The sequence below is a fragment of the Gadus macrocephalus genome, chromosome 22, assembly GCF_031168955.1.
Source record: "Gadus macrocephalus chromosome 22, ASM3116895v1".
In the NCBI taxonomy this organism is placed as follows: Eukaryota; Metazoa; Chordata; class Actinopteri; order Gadiformes; family Gadidae; genus Gadus; species Gadus macrocephalus.
In genome coordinates this window covers 13,061,064-13,079,150 of record NC_082403.1, presented here as the reverse complement: position 1 = coordinate 13,079,150, position 18,087 = coordinate 13,061,064, and the positions used below count along the sequence as shown (strand labels likewise).

Sequence of the window (18,087 nt, the reverse complement as noted above, 5' to 3'; positions counted from 1 at the left end):
TCTGTGACAATACGCCTAATTCGTTCTCAGAAATGTGATGTAAGAGCAATGGGTCTTTAATTAGATGGAGCTGATGAGTTGTAACACTATAACAACGAAGTGCTTCTACTCATCGGGTATTCGGCCTGTGTCCCGGATTGTACCAGACAGTTTCACTATCATTCCGTCTGACTGCAACACAACTATAATGCAACAATGTTGTAGCAAACATTGCTGGAGATGGCGCTTACAAAGTCAAGGTTTGTCATTAACGGTTCCCTGACGTTGCTGATTTATTTTTGATAGCAGGATTGTCAGCAAACATCGAGGCTCTCTCGTCTGTGTGACATTTTTGCTCCAAGTCCACACCCAATCAACATACCATACCCATGAAACAAGCTATTCACGAGCAATGTGTTCACGTGCCGGATGTGTTGGGCGAAAGTGGAATAAACCAAATCGTCAGTTTCGTGTGGGTAATATGTTTATTTATTTCATTTTTACAAAAAGTAAAATCGAAAGCTTACACAATTATTATTATTTCTTTTTATTAAATACGTTAACTGAAGCCTTTCATTTGTTTTTGTAAAACATTGCCTGGAATAGTTTCTTTGTTTGTAGTGCACATTCGCACACTGACACCCCTCCTAAAGATGTTAAATTCCATTTGTGTTCTCCCCTTTTATACTGTCTGTGTTCTCCCATGTTTCCTATTTTAAACAAGAAACCTAGTACTGTAGTATATTAAGTGAAACTTATATTTTTTGGGGGTTTATTTTCATCAGAAAAATGGCACCCCCGATTGCACCTCCAACTCTCCAAAAAGACGATACGAACCACAAGTTACACTTCCGCATGATAAACGAGCAACAAGTGGAGGATATCTGTATTAACCTTTTCTATAAGCCGCATACAATTACGCTTTTAACCTTATCTGTGCTCAGTTTGATGTACTTTGTGTTTGCCAGGTAAATAACCCTGTTAAACTGATCGATATATATTATGGAATGTATTGGTCATTTCATCAGTTTAGACTCCCATTCATCTAATGTGAACAGCTGTTAAACATGTCATACTATGTGATTGACAGGGACGATGCCCACCCTGACAGCAACCTCAGAGTCGGCATTCTGGTGGTCGTCTCCTTTTTTCTTGTCATCAGCGTCCTGACGTTCCCTAACGGTAAGAAATGTTCATTATATTCTTAAAAAAAAATCTGTAATGAGGGGATTTTGACGAACACCTGCTGCCTAATCATCTGTAAAGTCGTAAAGGCTAAGCATTTATGGGCTCGAGGAGACACCTAGTGATAGGATTAAACAAATAAATAAATTTATTTAAACTTTTTATGAGTTATGATGATGTTTCCAGTAAATGATACTTATAATATATATTTTATATTGCTTTTTTTAGGTCCATTTACGAGGCCACATCCAGCCATATGGCGTATGGTTTTCGGTGAGAACTAGTTCATCTTGCATGCAACTCGTACTGCTATTTATTTAAAATCATTACAAATCATCATGCCTTGCCTCATCCCAGATCAAATTGTGGTTGTCGTGTTTGCTGACTCTTTCCCATTTCCTTCTTGATAGGTTTGAGTGTTCTTTACTTCTTGTTTCTTGTCTTCCTCCTCTTCCTTAACTGGAGCCAAGTAAAAACTTTCATGTACTGGTTGGATCCTAACCTTCGCTATGCCAGACGGGAGGTTGATGTCATGGTATTGTTATATTGTCTCTAATTGCGACTAATTTATATATTGATATGCATTCATAGATATATTCATGTTGTTTTTTTTCGATGAAAAAAACATATATATTTCTTCTAGATGTCCTTTCACATTTTAATCAATGCTTCACCACTCTTCCCAGGAATATGCTGTGAATTGTACGGTGATCACGTGGGACCGCGTCATGAGCCATTTTGACATCTTTGCATTTGGACATTTTGTCGGATGGGCTATTAAAGCGCTGGTCATTCGCAACTATGGCCTCTGCTGGACCATCAGTATAACATGGGAACTCACTGAGGTACATCTTTGACTGTTTAGGCTTTGAATAAGCATACTATAGCCCATTTCCGATTACAAAATGACCATCCAAATAGGAACAAGCTTTCTTGGGGGGTCTACATTTTACAAATCTTTGTGTTTATCAGCTATATTCCTCATACGTAAACGGTGTTTGTAGGGCTGATTGTTCATGATTGTTCAAGACATGACTCTGGCCTCTTTAATCATAGACCAGAAGTATAATTATGAGGGTTAAGAGTGCCTAATTCCAGCTGTATTTACCCATTTTTAAAAACTGTCAAGGACTAGTGTGGTTCATAACAATATACACCATTTTTTTATTGGTTTTATTGACATGCAATTCCTCTCTCCCCAGTTGTTCTTCATGCATCTCCTCCCTAACTTTGCTGAGTGCTGGTGGGACCAGGTGATCCTGGACATACTGCTGTGTAATGGAGGAGGGATCTGGCTGGGCATGACCGTGTGCCACTTTCTGGAGATGCGGACCTACAGCTGGGCCAGCATCAAGTCAGTTCTTGGTTACTTTTTTTTTTATCTTTCTGCTCCCTTGCTCTCTTAGCCTGGATGTAATCCTGTTTGTGTAACTCACATCAGCATGTGTGTTTCCACAGGGACATCCATACCACCACAGGGAAGATAAAACGGGCCGTGCTTCAGTTCACCCCGGCCAGCTGGACTTATGTCCGCTGGTTCGACCCAAACTCCTCTTTCCAGAGGCTTGCTGGCATCTACCTCTTCATGATCCTATGGCAGGTATATTGGAATTTTTTTACTAACTCATAACTTTGCATTTCAATATTCTAATTTTAAAATAGAAATGTGTATTGAGCCCCTCCCAGTTAGCAGGTGGGAGACTTTCAGCATTCAATAAACTCAATAACAGTGTTCTTTCTACCAACTGGCTGTGCAAATGTGTGACGCAAACTGGCTAGCTCGGCCGGCTGGGTGACTTGAGTGGGAGGGTATTTGGGAGTTGAAATTGTAGTTGAAATGTTACACACAATGACTACCATGTGTTGTTGTTCTCTATTGTGTTATTGTATTTTATCCGGAGAGCACATCAAACCGTCCCTTCTTCCTCTTTGTCTCCACAGCTCACCGAGTTGAACACGTTCTTCCTCAAGCACATCTTCATCTTCCAGGTGTCTCACCCGCTCAGCTTAGGCCGCATCTTCATCATGGGGAGCATCACTGCTCCCACCGTGCGGTACGTGCTGGTTTCACAGCCATGCGCATGTCATTGCACTTTCAATAAGGAAACCCCGCTGATTTTCTTGTGATGTTTCCTCTACTTTGCAGACAGTATTATGCATACTTGACGGACACTCAGTGCAAAAGAGTAGGAACGCAGTGTTGGGTGTTTGGGTAGGTCTTCTAAGCATCATGTTTCATTTATCATTGAAGATATCAATAGATTGCATGCATATGTTTACAACATAAGAAACGACTAATCTCCTGCCAATACTTCTTAGAACTGTGATGTGATCTGTCAGACATCGATATTATCTAATTTTGAAGAAACCAAACACAACAGAGATTTCAGATGACAATCATATTCAAGAGTTTTTGCCAAGAGAGGGCGCTATTGCAACAATCCAATGTACAAATGCCATGCCAATGTTTAGTTGTTACCCACATTAAACCTAACATTAACAAAACATGTAACATTTCATCTTTTATTTGATGACAGTGCTCTGTCTTTCCTGGAAGCTCTTGCCTGTGTCAAGTTTGGGCTGGACCTGTTCTGCAAAACATGTATCCAATTTGTGGTCCTATGGCTGTTTTGTCTGGTAAGTGCCTGGTAGTATGTAGATCCTGAGGAGAACTTGTTTAAAATATATCTGTGTGGTCTAATGTGTGTTCAGCCATGTGTAAATGACTATGTAAGCATAACCATGAGTGCTCTGTAGTAAAGGTTTTAGGTTTTTACCTGCAGAATTAGCAGGACAGAGAAAACATGCAGAATGTAACATTTAAGGTCCTGATAACATACTGTGCTTTCTTTCTTCTTTGACATCCTCTAGGCAGTCATAACACTGCTTTGTTTATATGGGATGGTTTGGTATGAGCAGAGGAAAATGGAGGTATGTGCTTTTTTATGAGTTTGTTTTATAAAAATGGCTATGCCATTACAGTTTTATTGTTCGATTCAGGGTTCAGTCGTTTTTTATTGTTTCTGAACTTTTTTTTCTTTCCTTGGAGGTCTTGAGCAACAAGCATCGTGATTCACACAGCCCTACTGAGCCCTGTGGTATAATCCAAGATGGCCTTTCAGGTCAGTTGTATTCATGGTGATCATACTCTGGTGAACTCTCCAACTGCACTTTAAAACCAATGCCTCCTCCCTCTCTTGCACAGCTAAGGAACTCCCCAACAGTACCAAACCATCAACAGCACAAAAGAGAAACTTGAAGAAGAAGCGTACGGTTAACGACCACAGAGGGAAGAAGATATAGGGAGAGTACCAGAGGTTGGGGTGTTATGAAGTCTTGAGGAAAGAGAGTGCTGCGAAGTCACACCTAACCACGGGTAATACACTCTTGGTAGTGTGGCAGATGACCAATGAAATACAATTTTTTGTGTGTCTTCCTATCACTAACTCTTTGATAACTATATATTGGGTGAGATAGATTGTAATAATCATATTAAAACGTGTGAAAGAGTTGGGTAGATTAAACAAAACAGTGAAGTTCCATGAAACAGCATCTTGATAATATTAACTTGCTAAGCACAATCAATCACGATGTCACCATAGGTGTTGTTTTTTTGCTCGTATATATTTATTTATTCCGTACTATGATGCTATGTTTGATTTACACTGAATACTACACTGTTTTTATATATGAGTTAGGTTGTATTGTTTCTCTCTGATTGTGTTAACCAATGTTGTCAATTCCATGCATAAACAATGTTATTTATGTAGCAGATTTTTTTTCCCATGATTGTATTTTTTGAGGAAGTTTTAAATGTCAAGTTGTAAAGCAAATCCGCAAACATCTGTATACATTTTTTTTTTAGATGTATAACGTTTGATGGTTCGTTACAGAATATTATTTTTAGGTGTAATATTTTCAATGTTATTTTTGGATTCACTGTGATCTTTAATAATAAATATTAAAAGAAATCTATTCGTTTGTCATACTTCTATCACGAAACTAGTGAAACATAAAACTCCAGCCTGAAAGAATCGGGGACCGATTTAAGATTTTTGGCGGTGCCAATGATTATTTTTCAATGTCTATCTAGCGTCATGAGACGTTTCTTTGCATGTGTAGCTAGCTACTCCATTTCCCATGGTTCCTGCTCCTAAAGGCTCGCTGTAGTGGATGACAGCTATCCGGCGCCGAGAGACCGATAGACACTCAAACGAACAAGCCATGGCGGCCACGGGTGGAGGGAAAATTAGAAGCAGAAGATATCATATTGCCTCCAAACCTTACGCCAAGAGCAAACAGGTAAAATGGATGAAAGTGATTTTTTTAAATGATTGCATTGATTGGATCGCCGTAACAATAATGCCATTTACTTCCTATCTTTGTTTATTGTTTTGTTAGATCTATTTTGTGGCCTACCGATAGCGCTCATGGCCTCCACGCGCTGCTAGCATGTCAGGGAAATGCTAGCTATCATTAGCAAAGTAGATGCTAGTTTTTAGCCGACAAATTACCAAAGAGAAGTAACGATCGTGATTGTCTTGACATGTGAAAAACATGATGGGACTAATTTTTTGGAACAATTATTTTCGTTAGAACATGAAATTCAGATGGCGTATGCACAATTTAGCCCAGTGACTACAGTATTCCTACGGAGCAGCTAGCTGTCAGCTAACTTGGGAAATGCCATGGAAGTAGGATTCAACTGAGCCGGTGTTACCGCTAGCTAGGTTAGCCGTAGCTAGAAGCGCATTGTTGTCTGAGATGTATCCATCGCACAATATTCAGATATATACACCTGACGTTCGGACACACGCTAGGCGTTGTGCATAACTATCTACATTCGTGTTTTATCTATGAGAATAAGTTACGTAAGGAAATATGCAGAGAAAGCATTGCCAAAATCTCTGCCAGCTGTATTGCGTAGGAAGCATTGACTAATTTGAGACCCACATGGTTTACGCATTCGCTTTTCAGGGGGATTGCAGAGATTGGTATATACTATGAAACAATCCAGTGAACATTGTGGCATATAACTGCTCCTGACAAAATGATTAAGGGATTTGCAAATGGGTGTATTGTCACTGAGCATTTAACATGCGACATAGACATGTGAATTTGGGTAGAACGGTATATTTGCTTTTAAGAATGAAAACCAAGGCGCCTAGAAAACCTAGAGCGCCTAATTTTGAAGATTAACCTCAGTTCTTACGTGTCCTTATTGATCATCGTAATGAAATGCATTGATGGGTTATGTTGACGTATGTCATAATTGTTCTTGTAGACGTACCTCAAAACGGTGGGAGTTTGCATTTGTACTGGACTGGGTTTGCAATTCAAATCAACGCGAGCAACGAAACAAAACTGTATCGTGTATCCATGGTTAATAACGTGTATTTAAGACACTATTTTAACAGTGTTTAATTGTTGAGAAGCCACTTCAAGGTAAAATGGATGAAAGTTGGATGAAATTACTTGTTTTGCTTGCGTAAGTGGTTTTTGAAATTATTAACTGTTCGGTGGGCGTAGTGTTCAGAGGTTGGTGATATTACTTTACTGTTTTGAAAGGCAATAAGTCTTCAGTGTATCCCTTTGTCGAAACAGCATTCCCTGTGTAAGGTTTGACAGGGTGTTTACATTTGGTCAAATTAAACCTGAAGCCATGGTGCATTTAGGTCGGGTTTTATCGAATAGAGTGGGGCAACTCTTTGAGTTGGAAGCCTCAGCTCACTGGGTCTGCAAGGGTGTTGTGCTCCTTCAGAGTACTGGCATGCTTTAGTAACAGTCCACAGAGTGCAACCAGATTAAACCTCCTCTCAGCCCAACCTGGGGCCGCTTCCTGTGAGAACAATGACACAAGCATAGGCTCTCTGCACCGGCCCCTGTGTTCCCTATGAAACAGTCCAGCAAAGAACTGCCCCTCTCTGTAAGCCTTGTACACACAGGAGCCAACGTTTATATAATTGAACTAAACATGTACAGTTTAAGCTGTGTGGTTCTATAAAAGTGTATCGGTCAGAACGTTGATGGTTTGTCGGCGTAGATTAGTTCAGGATAGCAGGGTGCAGACATGTTGTAGTGCAGTCGATCGCCTTAGTGTGCTTAACTGATAAGCATCAAAGCAAGGGGCACCCATGTCTTCTATCAGGAGAGCAAAGCTCCCTCTAGTTTGACAGCATGTATACAAAGAGTCGTGCAGGCTATCAACTCCACTTCTTTTCTCCCATGCTGCAACTTTATGAATGTAGAATATAATAATCCATATCCTGAGGGTGCCCTCTTTTACTCTTCTTAAGAGCTACTGACTACATTTTCAGTTTAATTGACAGCTGTATAGTCATCTTCCATATATACACTTACTATATATCATCTACGACACTCTAACTTTAATTCACCAAGCTTTATAATGCACTACTGACTATGCAGAATTTAATATATATTTATGGTCAATAAACTTGTTCTATTTTAGAGAAGAATGGTAAAATAACTGCAGTGTTTTTATTACCAAGAGCACTGCTAGTATTTACGCTATGAGATATAAAGTGTCAAAAGACAAGTATTATCAAAAAAATCAGTGGTTTGGCATTATTCTTCTGGTTATTATATTGATACATTTTTTTATTATTATTGACAATAATGGCTGCTCCGACTGATTGATATAAGCCGACCCATGACTGTTCTCTCCCCCTGGCTGGTTCATCCCTCTCTCTGCAGCAGCCAGGCCTCATCAATCGAGTGACCAACACGGTGAAGAGCATCGTTCCGTCCTGGCTACAGAAGTACTTTAAGGGCGAGGATCCTGCCGAGGAGGGGGGCGCCCTACAGGGTTTGGAGGAGGACAGCCAGACCCTCCCACCCAACGGCAATGAGGAGGGCCCACCACCCCACGACGGCTGGGACTCCCCAGAGCCCAGCACCAGTCACACAGGTGAGGGATGCGGCCAGCCCCTTAGGTATACCTGATTCGGGACACTGGGTGATTTCTGTATACCTGCTGTTATTCTGGGCATCCGTTTGTCCCATGTGGTAATAAAGCTTTTGGCCACCACCTAATCCCACACTCTCGCTCTTGTGCTTCCTATTTCCGACCGGCAGAGCCTTCAACCAGCAGGGCCTCGCTGAACTTGCAGGACAATGTCCTGTCACGGCCCCCGTTGAATCGTTCCCACCCCCTCCACTTTCCCCTGCCGGAGGCCTCCTCCCCCCTAGGGCCCCCCAGCAGCCTCTTCCCTCCGCCCTCCACCTCCCCAGCCCCCGGGCCCTTCACCACGGGCTTCTCCCTGGTGAAGGAGATCAAGGACAACCTCTCCCAGCACGAAGATGATAACATCTCCACCACTAGCGGCTTCTCCTCCCGAGCCTCCGAAAAAGGTCTGTGGTTTGGTACTCGATCTAAAGGTACACAAGACTAACCCGGCCCCTTGAGTGAACTAGTTTACGGTTTCTAATTATTTTTCCTATTTTTTTTTTCTAGATGTACCCGCCCCCAAAATGGTGTCGGGGCCTCGTCTCTGGTCCCCAGAGTCGGACAGGACACACTCCGGGCTCCCTGCCTCCCAGTCCAGTCTCAAGAAGCCCGCCTTTAACCTTTCTCTGTTTGGCACTTCCTCCAACGTGAGTTTCTATGCCGGCGTTCACGTTGTGGATCTCGAACTGGTCTCACCACCAGTTTGCTTTCATTCTGCTCGACTTGACCGTGGTGCGTTCTGCTCCTTAGTCCACGTTGAACAGCACAGTGCTCAACTCGAGCCAGCTGGGGGACTCTCCCTTCTACCCGGGGAAGACCACCTACGGAGGGGCCGCTGCAGCCAGAAGCCTGCGCACGCGCCCCAGCACACCTTATCAGGTCAGGCATCCACCTCCCTTATGCTGAACTCAGACGGCAGTGCAGAACAGCAGGGTGGAATGGTGAAGGTTCCTGGACGTATATCTATTATGAGCCAATGAGAGGGCAGGTCCAAGATATTCCCGTACACCTGTAGCCCAGTGTTTCCCCCAGCACTGTATGGTTAAGGCAGCCGCCTTAACAACAATAGGGCCCCGCCTTGACTACCAATATATAAAATAAATAATATATATATTTTGTATGTTTTTTTTTTTATTATTATTATGCATTAACAAAGTACAAAACTCTTGTAGGGAAAGAAAATATACTTCCATCAGTTACAAAAAAGAAAGATAAATTGACCGCTCCTTGACCACCTTGACTAAGAAATGTTCTGGGGGAAACACTGTCTTTATAGATATAGTATTTATGTATAAATGCATACACTGTGGGCTGTTATTCATAACTAACGATGGTAGATAGTGGTCTACGAAATACGAGGCCCAGTGGCTTCAGCAGTTCATTCAACCCCATCGCCACGCATCAGGGTGAAACGCCGCAGCGCGTCGGTGTCTTAGAGGAGTGGTCACGCGTTGCCATCCGAATTCAGCTTGAGTGTGTCATCAGAGGCAACCGGGGTGCAGCTCACCACCGGCGTTATGCAAAAGCGGGAGACTGACTCCCAAGTGCTTGACCCCCAGGCGCCGGTGAGGAGGCAGATCAAGGCCCGGCCCGCCGGAGCGGCGCCCTGCGGGGTGACGAGCGGCACGGCCCGGCGCATCCTGCAGTCCCTGGAGCGCATGTCCAGTCCTCTGGCCGTGAGTCCCCCCCCCCACCACACACACTAACGCTCAGGACATGGACCCAGTTATGTTCAGAAAGAGATAGCTGATGATCCCTATCTCTTTGAAGGCATGTTAAACATTAATCTAGAAGGCTGTTATCTGTAATTTCTGTGTTGTTTCCCAAACAGGACGCAAAGAGAATCCCCTCTGCAGCCTCTTCCCCAATGTCAGCGGTAAGCACGAGGAACGCAGTACCACACAATTCACCTCCACACACTTGAACACGCTTCTAATGTTCTATCCATTGGGGAGAATTTCATACGCGAGAAATACTTGCGTTATAGTTAGGCAAATTTTTTAGCGAAGGGTACTTAATTTGCCTATTGTGTAGAAATATTGACCAAATGATGGCTCTATAGATAGGAGTGCTGTTTCCACACAGCTCTGCCTGGTAGTCGCGTCTCCTGGGCACGTATACACCGCAAGATACACTGGAACTCGTATGCTTGACGTGTACTTGTTGACTTGAGTACATTTGCACCCCTAGTTAGCATGGCTGTTTTTTTTCTATAGTGTTTTCAGTCATGGCATTAGTATTTTTAACATCAATATGGGAGAGATTGAAGAACAGTGGGGAATTAATGTCTGTCAACAGAGAATTTGAATTATGTTGAACTGAGTAGCTAATTTAAACTGCAATCTGTTTTGCCCCGCTCTATGCAGTCAATGGACGGTACAAATCTAGACTACTCACACTTCCAGGCCAAAAAGAAACGGGTAAGTTAATCTGCTCCCAGCGCCTTGATGGGTGGTTTGGTCATTTGTTTTTGTTTTCATACTCGTCCCAACACATGAGGCTATCGGAGGGTGTGTATACTATTACAGGAGCTCTACAGCTCAACAGATGACTTGGCGGTTGGGATTTGGCTTAAGGAGGCAGCACACTGTCCCACTGCCTGTTGGCCTACTTAACGCTTTACTCGACAAGATTCCTTTTAGCAAGGCACAGCTGTTTGGTGTGCATGTGCGCCTGTGTATAACACACAAACTAGCGCACACATGGACTGTGTTGTAGCGTGTCTTGGTTGGTGTGTAAGTGGTGTGGGGCAGGCCATTGTTGATGATTAGTGCCAGCTCTGGATTGGCGCGGCCTGCAGTCCTTAAAACTGCTGGAAAGCGCCAGCTGTGACAGCTGCATCTCCAGACCCAAACAAACGGCCATTGACCTCCGCAGTCAATCATAAAAACAAGGAGGAGCAGAGTCCCCAACACATCCATCATGGTCGACGCATGGCTCTGGACGCGCTGCACCTCAGATGGCCCCCTACTCCATAGCCTATTGAAGAGGCCACCCTCGACTGTGTTTTGTCTGTCGACGCGGGGATTCTGCTCCGTGGCCTTGACATGCGTCCGTTGTCCCCTCAGCTGGAGCCCTCCCTCCCCCCAGTGCAGAAGATGTTTGTCCCGACAGCCGCCGCGGTATCAGGGAACCGCGCCGTTTCCTTCAGGCCCTCTCTCACCCCCGGAGGCTCGGGCCGGTTCCTGGACAGGACCTCCAGAGACACGGTCAGTACCGCCTCCCCGGCGTCCGTTCATAGTCCTCCACATGTACCTTTCACCTCGCTCCGTGGGACCTTTTTATAAGCCTTGTGTGCTAACTCCCCTGTGTCTGTTCATGCCCCTTCCAGCCCACCATACAATCATCACACTTGCCTGATGCAAGCCCGGGTCCTTCTCAAAGGTACGGCTCCTTCCTATCAAGTAGTCCCATCACTACCTGGTCCTTCCCGTGGTTTTGGAGGGTAAAAGGGTCTCTTAAGTGTGTGTGTTGTTTATGTATTGTACGTCTTAACCCGTGTGACCTGAGTTTGACTGCTCGTCCTCCACACAGCACAACCAACTGTAGCAGACCAGACTACCCTCTGTCCAGCACCCCTGCAGCCAGCGTCACCGCGGCCGGGGGAGGGGGCAAGATGAAGAGGGAGAGGACCACCACCCGGCCCTCCTCCAAACGCCCTGACGACGACGAGGTGGGGACCCCACACTCTACCCCTTAGTTTTGTCGCACTCTTTTCTAGTTTTTCGTCTAGCTTTCCTTTGTGTTAAACAAACATCTCCTGGAGTGGAGCACATGTTGTGATATCTATGATATCACAACATGGAAAGACAGAAAAAGTCAAACTAGAATGAATAGTTGGGACGGATTCATCGGTAGCGGTGAGACCGTGTGTGTGTGTTCTCTGTGTGGCCTGGTCGCTCACCGTGGTGGCCCTGCCTGTGCTCTCCCCCTCCAGGTGGCCGAGGTGCCCGACCTGCCAGCCATCTCCCTCCCGATCAGCGCCTTCAGCCTGCCCACCTTCAGCTTCTCCACCCTGCCCCTCACCACCACCGCAAAGCCCCGGCCTAGCGTCGCGACCCCGTCCCCAGCCAAGGAAACTGTAGCAGAAAAGGTAGGACCGTACGGCCCAGGGGTGTACCAGCGGAAGCCCTTTCTCGAGGTGGATGATCGGTTTCCCGTCACTGGTTCTTATTTCTCTGGGTTTTCTTCTTAGGAACCTGCTGCGGCTTCAACCCCCCCCTGTCTACCGTTCACCTTCGCCTCTCCCATCGTCAAGGCGACCGCTGCTAGCCCCCCCTCCTTCTCCCCCTCTGTACGTATGGACTGGACGGGCTTATTTGAACTAAGGTCGATCACAACGGCCCAGTGAGAATGTGTTTTAACGCTAATCCTCTTGTTTTAGGCTGGATTTACCTTCAGTGCACCTGTAGCAAAAATGGGTTCGTCCATGTCAAATGGAGAGCTGGCCATACCCATGAAGGCAGCAGGTAGGTGTCTGTCCCGCCAGAGACAGCCGGGCCGGGGATTTCATGCCACGTGTATGAGGTGGCCTAAAGGATGAATGCTTAATTGAGGCTGGTGCTGTTTTTTTTTTTTTTTTTTTTTTTAGGTTTCTCTACTCCCACAATAAGGGGGTGGGGACTTAATTCAAGCAATAAGAGCACAGAGGACTCTGACGGACCCTTCAAACCAGCCAAGACCCTGAAGCAGGGCAGCGTTCTGGACCTCCTCAAATCACCTGGTGAGATACACTTATTTTTGTTGTTTTGTTGCTGATATAAATAACAAGACAAGATGTTTGACTTTGGGCTCTGGTGTCCTAATCACTGACGACCCGTACTCTGTTCTTGGTCCAGGCTTCGCCTCTCCCGTCACCTCGACTTCCCCCAGTGCCAACAGCGCTCCTCTGTCGAGCTCCACGGTCTCCCCCTCGTCCGCCCTCTCCTCCTCCTCCTCCTCCTCCGCTGGCTTCGGCAACATGTTCCAGCCCCCGCCGGGCGCCTGGAGCTGTGACGTCTGCATGGTGCAGAACAAACAGTCTGACGCCAAGTGTGTTGCTTGTGGAACACAACTGCCCAAATCCGCCTCCTCCACCACCACCACCACCACCACCACCTCCTCCTCCTCCTCTTTCTCCTCCTCGTCCTGCTTTAAACCATTAAACTCTACCGCCACCGAGAACAACAAGACCGCCCCCAAGGCCGCGGTGGGCTTCGGCGCGATGTTCGCCCGGCCCGCGGGCATGTGGGACTGCGACACGTGTCTGGTCCAGAACAAGGCGGAGGCGGTGAAGTGCGTGGCGTGCGACACGGCCAAGCCGGGCACGGGGGTCAAGGCCTCGCTGACGCTGCCGTCGGCCTTCGCGCCCGTGGCTCCCGAGGCCTCCCCCGCCGCGCCGCCCCCGACGGCCCTCCCCTCTTTTGGGGACATGTTCAAGAAGCCGGAGGGCACGTGGCAGTGTGACACGTGCATGGTGGACAACAAGGCGCAGGACACAAAGTGTGTGGCCTGCATGACATCCAAGCCTGGTATGCTCTTGTTTACAAACTGACATTTGAATTGGAATTAATTTAGAATGACAAAAAAAAAAAATCATTGACAATAAGCCGACGCTGTTATCCAGTAGTGAGTGTGTTATGAGTCTGTTAGGGACCATTACTTTTATAATAACAGTAGTGTTCATTTTGTCATTGGAAGCTAATGCTTCAGCTTGGGCTCAGAATACTCATCATTAACGTAACCTCTCTCCCCGTCGGGTAATTAACCCTCTTTCCCCCCACCAAGGAGCATCAGCTGCCCCCCCAGCGTCGGCCTCCGCCCCGGCCAGCACCAGTGCTCCAGCGCTGGGCTTCGGGGACATGTTCAAGAAGCCCGAGGGGGCCTGGGACTGTGATGTGTGCTGTGTTCAGAACAAGGGGGCAGACCTGACGTGTGTCGCCTGCCAGACGGCCAAGCCGGGGGCCGTGGTGGAACCCAAAGGTAAGGATGGAGAACCCGCCCTTGTGGAACCACGAATGTTGTCTCCCCCCAGCCCCCCCTGGTTATTTTCCAGAGTTTCCATATAACGGATGACGGCTTATGTTTTCCGTGTGTTTGTTTTCTTCCCCCTGCAGGTTTCAGTTCTTCGTTCGGCTCGTCGGGAGCTGCGTTCGGCACCTCGGGCTCCGGGGGTTTCAAGTTCGGTACGTCGGTGGCGTCGGACTCCCTCCCCGCTGACACCGCGGGCTTCAAGTTTGGGGCCGCCCTCTCCGACTCCGCCTCCTCGTCGTCCACCGGAGGTTTCAAGTTCGGAACCTCTACGTCGGAGACCCCTTCGAAAGACGCTAGCGCCTCGTCGGGGTTCAAATTCGGCAGCGCCACGGAGGGCTTTAAGTTTGGCACCGCCGCCAGCACTGACTTGACCGCCACGGACAGCAAGCAGCCCGAGTCCAGCTCTGGAGGGCCCGGCTTCAAGTTCGGAGACAGCAGCGGGACGCTATTCGGGGCCGGGGCGTCCAGCGCCGAGGCCAAGACCCCCAACGTCGGGTTCTCCTTCGGACTCTCAAAACCCGACGAGACGACGGCGACCGCCGCCGCGTCCGCCCCCTCCGTGACTTTCACCCTCCCCACGACCGCCGCAGAGAACACGTCATCCACTGACGGCGCCTCGCTGAAGCCCGCCGGCTCCGTCTTCGGGAGGCTGGGCGGGCCGCTCACGAGCGCCGCCTCCTCCTCGCCCACGCCCAGCTTCGGCGCCGCCGTCTCCACAGAGAAGGAGGCGGCCGCTCCCGCCGCGTTCAGCTTCGGGAAGCCCGAGGAGAAGGAGCCGGCCGGCTTCATGTTCGGCGCGGCCAGTAAAGGAAGCGACGCCACCATGATGTCCCCGCCCGCCGAGATGGGGGGCTTCTCCTTCAACACGCCCCTCGCCGCCGCCAAGGAGCAGGCGCCCCCGCCCCCGTACCCCTTCGGCAAGCCGGCCGACAAGGGAGAGGTGGCGGGCGCCGAGGTCCCCAAGGCGGGCTTCAGCTTTGGACAAAGTGCTGCAGGTGTGTGTTGGTTAGATTCAGAGCGTGTGTCGTGTTTTAACGGTGTCGATTGGGAGACTTCCACTGGGTTATGAACTAGTGTTCTAGGTCCTTCCTTGGTCTTGACCCCCTCGGTTCCTCTCTCTCCACCAGATCCCTCCGCCGCTCCCAAGCCGTTCTCCTTCAACCCCGCCCCCGTCAGCTCCTCGGCCCCGGCCCCCAGTCTCTTCGGCAGCGGCCCCGCCCAGGCACCGGCCGCCGCCGCTAGCCCGGCGCCCAGCAGCTTCATGTTTGGCAAGGGGTCCTCGGCCCCGGCGGCGGCGCCCGGCCCGGCCACAGCCCAGCCCTTCCTCTTCGGGGCCCCCGCCAGCGCGGCGCCTCCCGCCGCCAACCCCCCCGGCTTCTCGTTCGGCGAGGTGGTGCCGGCTCACGGTCTCTCTGCAGGTCAGCCTCTCCACTCCTTTTTGTGTATCTGTCGTTTCATTGATGGGTCGTTTGGATGATTGGTCCCAGTACGTACGAACAACGCTTGTCACTGCTCCTTTTTTGCTTTCGCGCAGTGGACTCATCGGTGTCGAGCATCCTTCAAGTGGTGCGTCAACACACATGAAACTCAATGTCAATGTTCCTCTCCTCCCTCCGCTCCCCCAGCCCCCACCTCCACGTCCTCTCCGTTCGTCTTCAGCTCGGCCCCGTCCTCAGGGTTCGGGGCGGGCCAGGCTCCGCCCTCCACGGGGGCTTTCGGAGCCGCGCAGGCCGCCCCCGCCTTCGGCTCCACTTTCGGCTCTCCGGCCCCTTCGCCCTTCTCGGGCCCCGCTGCCAAGACCCCGGCCTTCGGGGCCAAGCCCAGCGCGGCCCCGGTCTTCGGCCAGCAGGCCAACTCCACGCCGGTGTTCGGAGCGGTGCCCAACCCGACCCAGCCAGGTTGGTGACGCACCTTCTTCGACTGAGTGTCCATGATCTTGACGTGGCTGCACTTGAGACCATTGAGGTCCTGGGAGAGTTAAGAGCATGAAATACTTGACCCTTTAGAAACCACGGCATGTGCCAGTCAATTATGGCGGTAGCACTTAAACATTTGAAAGGAACATCATAACCATATGTCGGCGGTCTTAACATAATGCAGTGGATTGCTCAAATCAGAGGACCCTGAATCAAGCCGAGCGTCTCTCCATCCAATCAGGGTTCCAGTTTGGCGGCGCCACTCCGTTCGGAGCCCCCGCCAACAACACGGGGGTGTTTGCCTTCGGAGGCGGCGCCCCCCCGGCCCTTTCCGCCGCCCCCTCCGCGGCCCCCCAGCAGACGGCTCAAGCAGGGTTCACCTTCTCCCAGCCGCCCGCGTTCAACATCGGGTAAATATGAGGCTCTGCTAAAGGCCGAGCCGGAGCCCCGCAGAGCTCGTCTGCATCAGCCCTGGATGGAGCCGTCGTAAAGAACCCGTGCTGAGGAGCAGGACGACACATTTAACTGTAAAGTGGTCCCACTGCGTGGCTCGTGCACTCACACAGATTACAGATCACTGAAACGAGTCAAAGATGATAGTACTATAGCGCCGGTTGTCCTGCTACTGATTGTTAAGAGAAGCTGCAGAGTTCATGCTTCAGCTGTTCTGGTATAGTTATTGCTACTTGTGATGTTCCTTTCCTGCTCTACCTGGGATTGCCTTTAGCCTTTGTTGACGATGATGTCATGACTCTCTCCAGGTCGGCCAAGACCTTCACAGCGACCCCCGCTGGCCAGGCGCCCATCGCCGGGCGCAAGATCAAGACGGCGGTACGGCGCAGGAAGTGAACCCCCACCTGCCCCACCTCCTCCTCGCCCTCGCTTCCCGCAACCTGGACTCGAATTAGACTTGACCTTTGACCTTTAGAATCCAACCTGAAAGGCTGACCGATGTCCTGGACACTCTCCACCAGCCCCCCCCTCCCCCTCCCCTCCCCTGCTGCAGGGCGTGGCATGTGAGGGAACACCCCTGGACGGGAGGCGTCTCCTCTCCTAAGGGCTAGACGGTCATCGCAGGGCTGGACTAGGGGCTTCACCTCAGATTAGACCAGGGGGCCTGGTTGGTGAAGGTGTCCCTCTTAAACGATACGGATTAAGACCTGTGATCAGAATCGACAACATGATGACAACAGAGACGACTCCCGAGACGCGCTCGAGTAAAGAAACCTTTGCTTGGCATTTGAAACAAACAAACCCAAGACTGTCATCTCTCTATTTTCTGTCTGTCTGCTAGACTTTAGGCATGACTTTTTTTTCCTTTTTATTTTTTAATTTTTTTTTTGTCTCGTTTTTTGGAAATAAAATTACAAAGGCAAAAACTGCAAATCTAAAGAGTTGCGAATGTACACGGCGCCCTGTCGTCGAGTTCAGCTATGGGTGATCAGGTTATTGAGCTGCAATACGCGTAGAGGTAGCGAGAGCTGTTTGGCTGGTCGCCGGTGGCAACCGCTGCGCACGCCGCCATCTAGCGAGCGCTCTCCGTTTATTGAGACGCCGTGACGGGTGCAGCTATGGGACGTTGCCATGGTGATGATGCCGTGTGTGTGTGTGTGTGTGTGTGTGTGCTGTATGTACAGAGATAAGAGTGTTTCCGTGTGACAGATGAAGCGTGCTTGTTACCCCCCCCCTATCTCCTCGCCTCATGTACAGACTTGAGGTGTGTATGATGTGTTTTTTTTTGTACATGCAGATTATGTTTCTCTAGTGCGCTCCTTGCGTGTCAGTGTTTTGACTGTGTGTGTGTGTGTGTGTTTGTGTGTTTGTGCGCATATGAACCGAATCCTCTGGAGTGTGCCGCGGGGGGGGGTGGCCTGTTGTCATAGGTGAGATAGCAAATGAATGTGTTTAAAACGAGCCCTAGGAGGCAGACTTATAGAACGGAGAGGCAGAGGGTGGGCGAAGGGGTAGAAGCCTTTTAGACGTCCGCTTCTCTCAGAACTTCTGTATAAACGAGTGGTTCCACAATCC

The 18,087-nt window shown here is 48.9% G+C and overlaps 3 protein-coding genes across 5 annotated transcripts in view; 2 read left to right on the top strand and 1 right to left on the bottom strand.

The window, feature by feature from the left end:
- The window catches only part of LOC132451591 (uncharacterized), a 62,003-nt gene that overhangs the window by 23,648 nt on the left and 20,268 nt on the right, over positions 1-18,087 (bottom strand). The window lies entirely within an intron of this gene.
- On the top strand, positions 654-5,135 carry ptdss1b (phosphatidylserine synthase 1b). Its single transcript, XM_060044265.1, has 13 exons — positions 654-947; positions 1,070-1,161; positions 1,393-1,437; positions 1,575-1,699; positions 1,851-2,009; positions 2,367-2,518; positions 2,623-2,764; positions 3,106-3,218; positions 3,311-3,376; positions 3,702-3,801; positions 4,036-4,095; positions 4,214-4,286; positions 4,370-5,135. The coding sequence occupies exons 1-13, from the start codon at positions 769-771 to the stop codon at positions 4,465-4,467; spliced, it is 1,404 nt and encodes a 467-aa protein (XP_059900248.1). The 5' UTR covers positions 654-768; the 3' UTR covers positions 4,468-5,135.
- The window catches only part of nup153 (nucleoporin 153), a 13,323-nt gene continuing 545 nt past the window's right edge, over positions 5,310-18,087 (top strand). The window contains exons 1-22 of one of the 2 annotated variants that reach the window (XM_060044262.1): positions 5,310-5,466; positions 7,879-8,092; positions 8,260-8,535; positions 8,639-8,778; positions 8,882-9,010; positions 9,691-9,807; positions 9,963-10,007; positions 10,498-10,551; positions 11,200-11,340; positions 11,463-11,515; positions 11,666-11,804; positions 12,069-12,224; positions 12,327-12,425; positions 12,516-12,600; positions 12,723-12,854; positions 12,970-13,641; positions 13,898-14,092; positions 14,227-15,138; positions 15,271-15,561; positions 15,769-16,041; positions 16,301-16,469; positions 16,821-18,087. The exon at positions 16,821-18,087 is cut by the window's right edge and continues 545 nt beyond it. In XM_060044262.1, the coding sequence (XP_059900245.1) occupies positions 5,338-5,466; positions 7,879-8,092; positions 8,260-8,535; positions 8,639-8,778; positions 8,882-9,010; positions 9,691-9,807; positions 9,963-10,007; positions 10,498-10,551; positions 11,200-11,340; positions 11,463-11,515; positions 11,666-11,804; positions 12,069-12,224; positions 12,327-12,425; positions 12,516-12,600; positions 12,723-12,854; positions 12,970-13,641; positions 13,898-14,092; positions 14,227-15,138; positions 15,271-15,561; positions 15,769-16,041; positions 16,301-16,469; positions 16,821-16,908 (4,509 nt within the window). In that variant the 5' untranslated portion in view covers positions 5,310-5,337 and the 3' untranslated portion in view covers positions 16,909-18,087. The remainder of the gene's footprint in view (positions 5,467-7,878; positions 8,093-8,259; positions 8,536-8,638; positions 8,779-8,881; positions 9,011-9,690; positions 9,808-9,962; positions 10,008-10,497; positions 10,552-11,199; positions 11,341-11,462; positions 11,516-11,665; positions 11,805-12,068; positions 12,225-12,326; positions 12,426-12,515; positions 12,601-12,722; positions 12,855-12,969; positions 13,642-13,897; positions 14,093-14,226; positions 15,139-15,270; positions 15,562-15,768; positions 16,042-16,300; positions 16,470-16,820) is intronic. The other variant, XM_060044263.1, reaches the window with a different exon arrangement.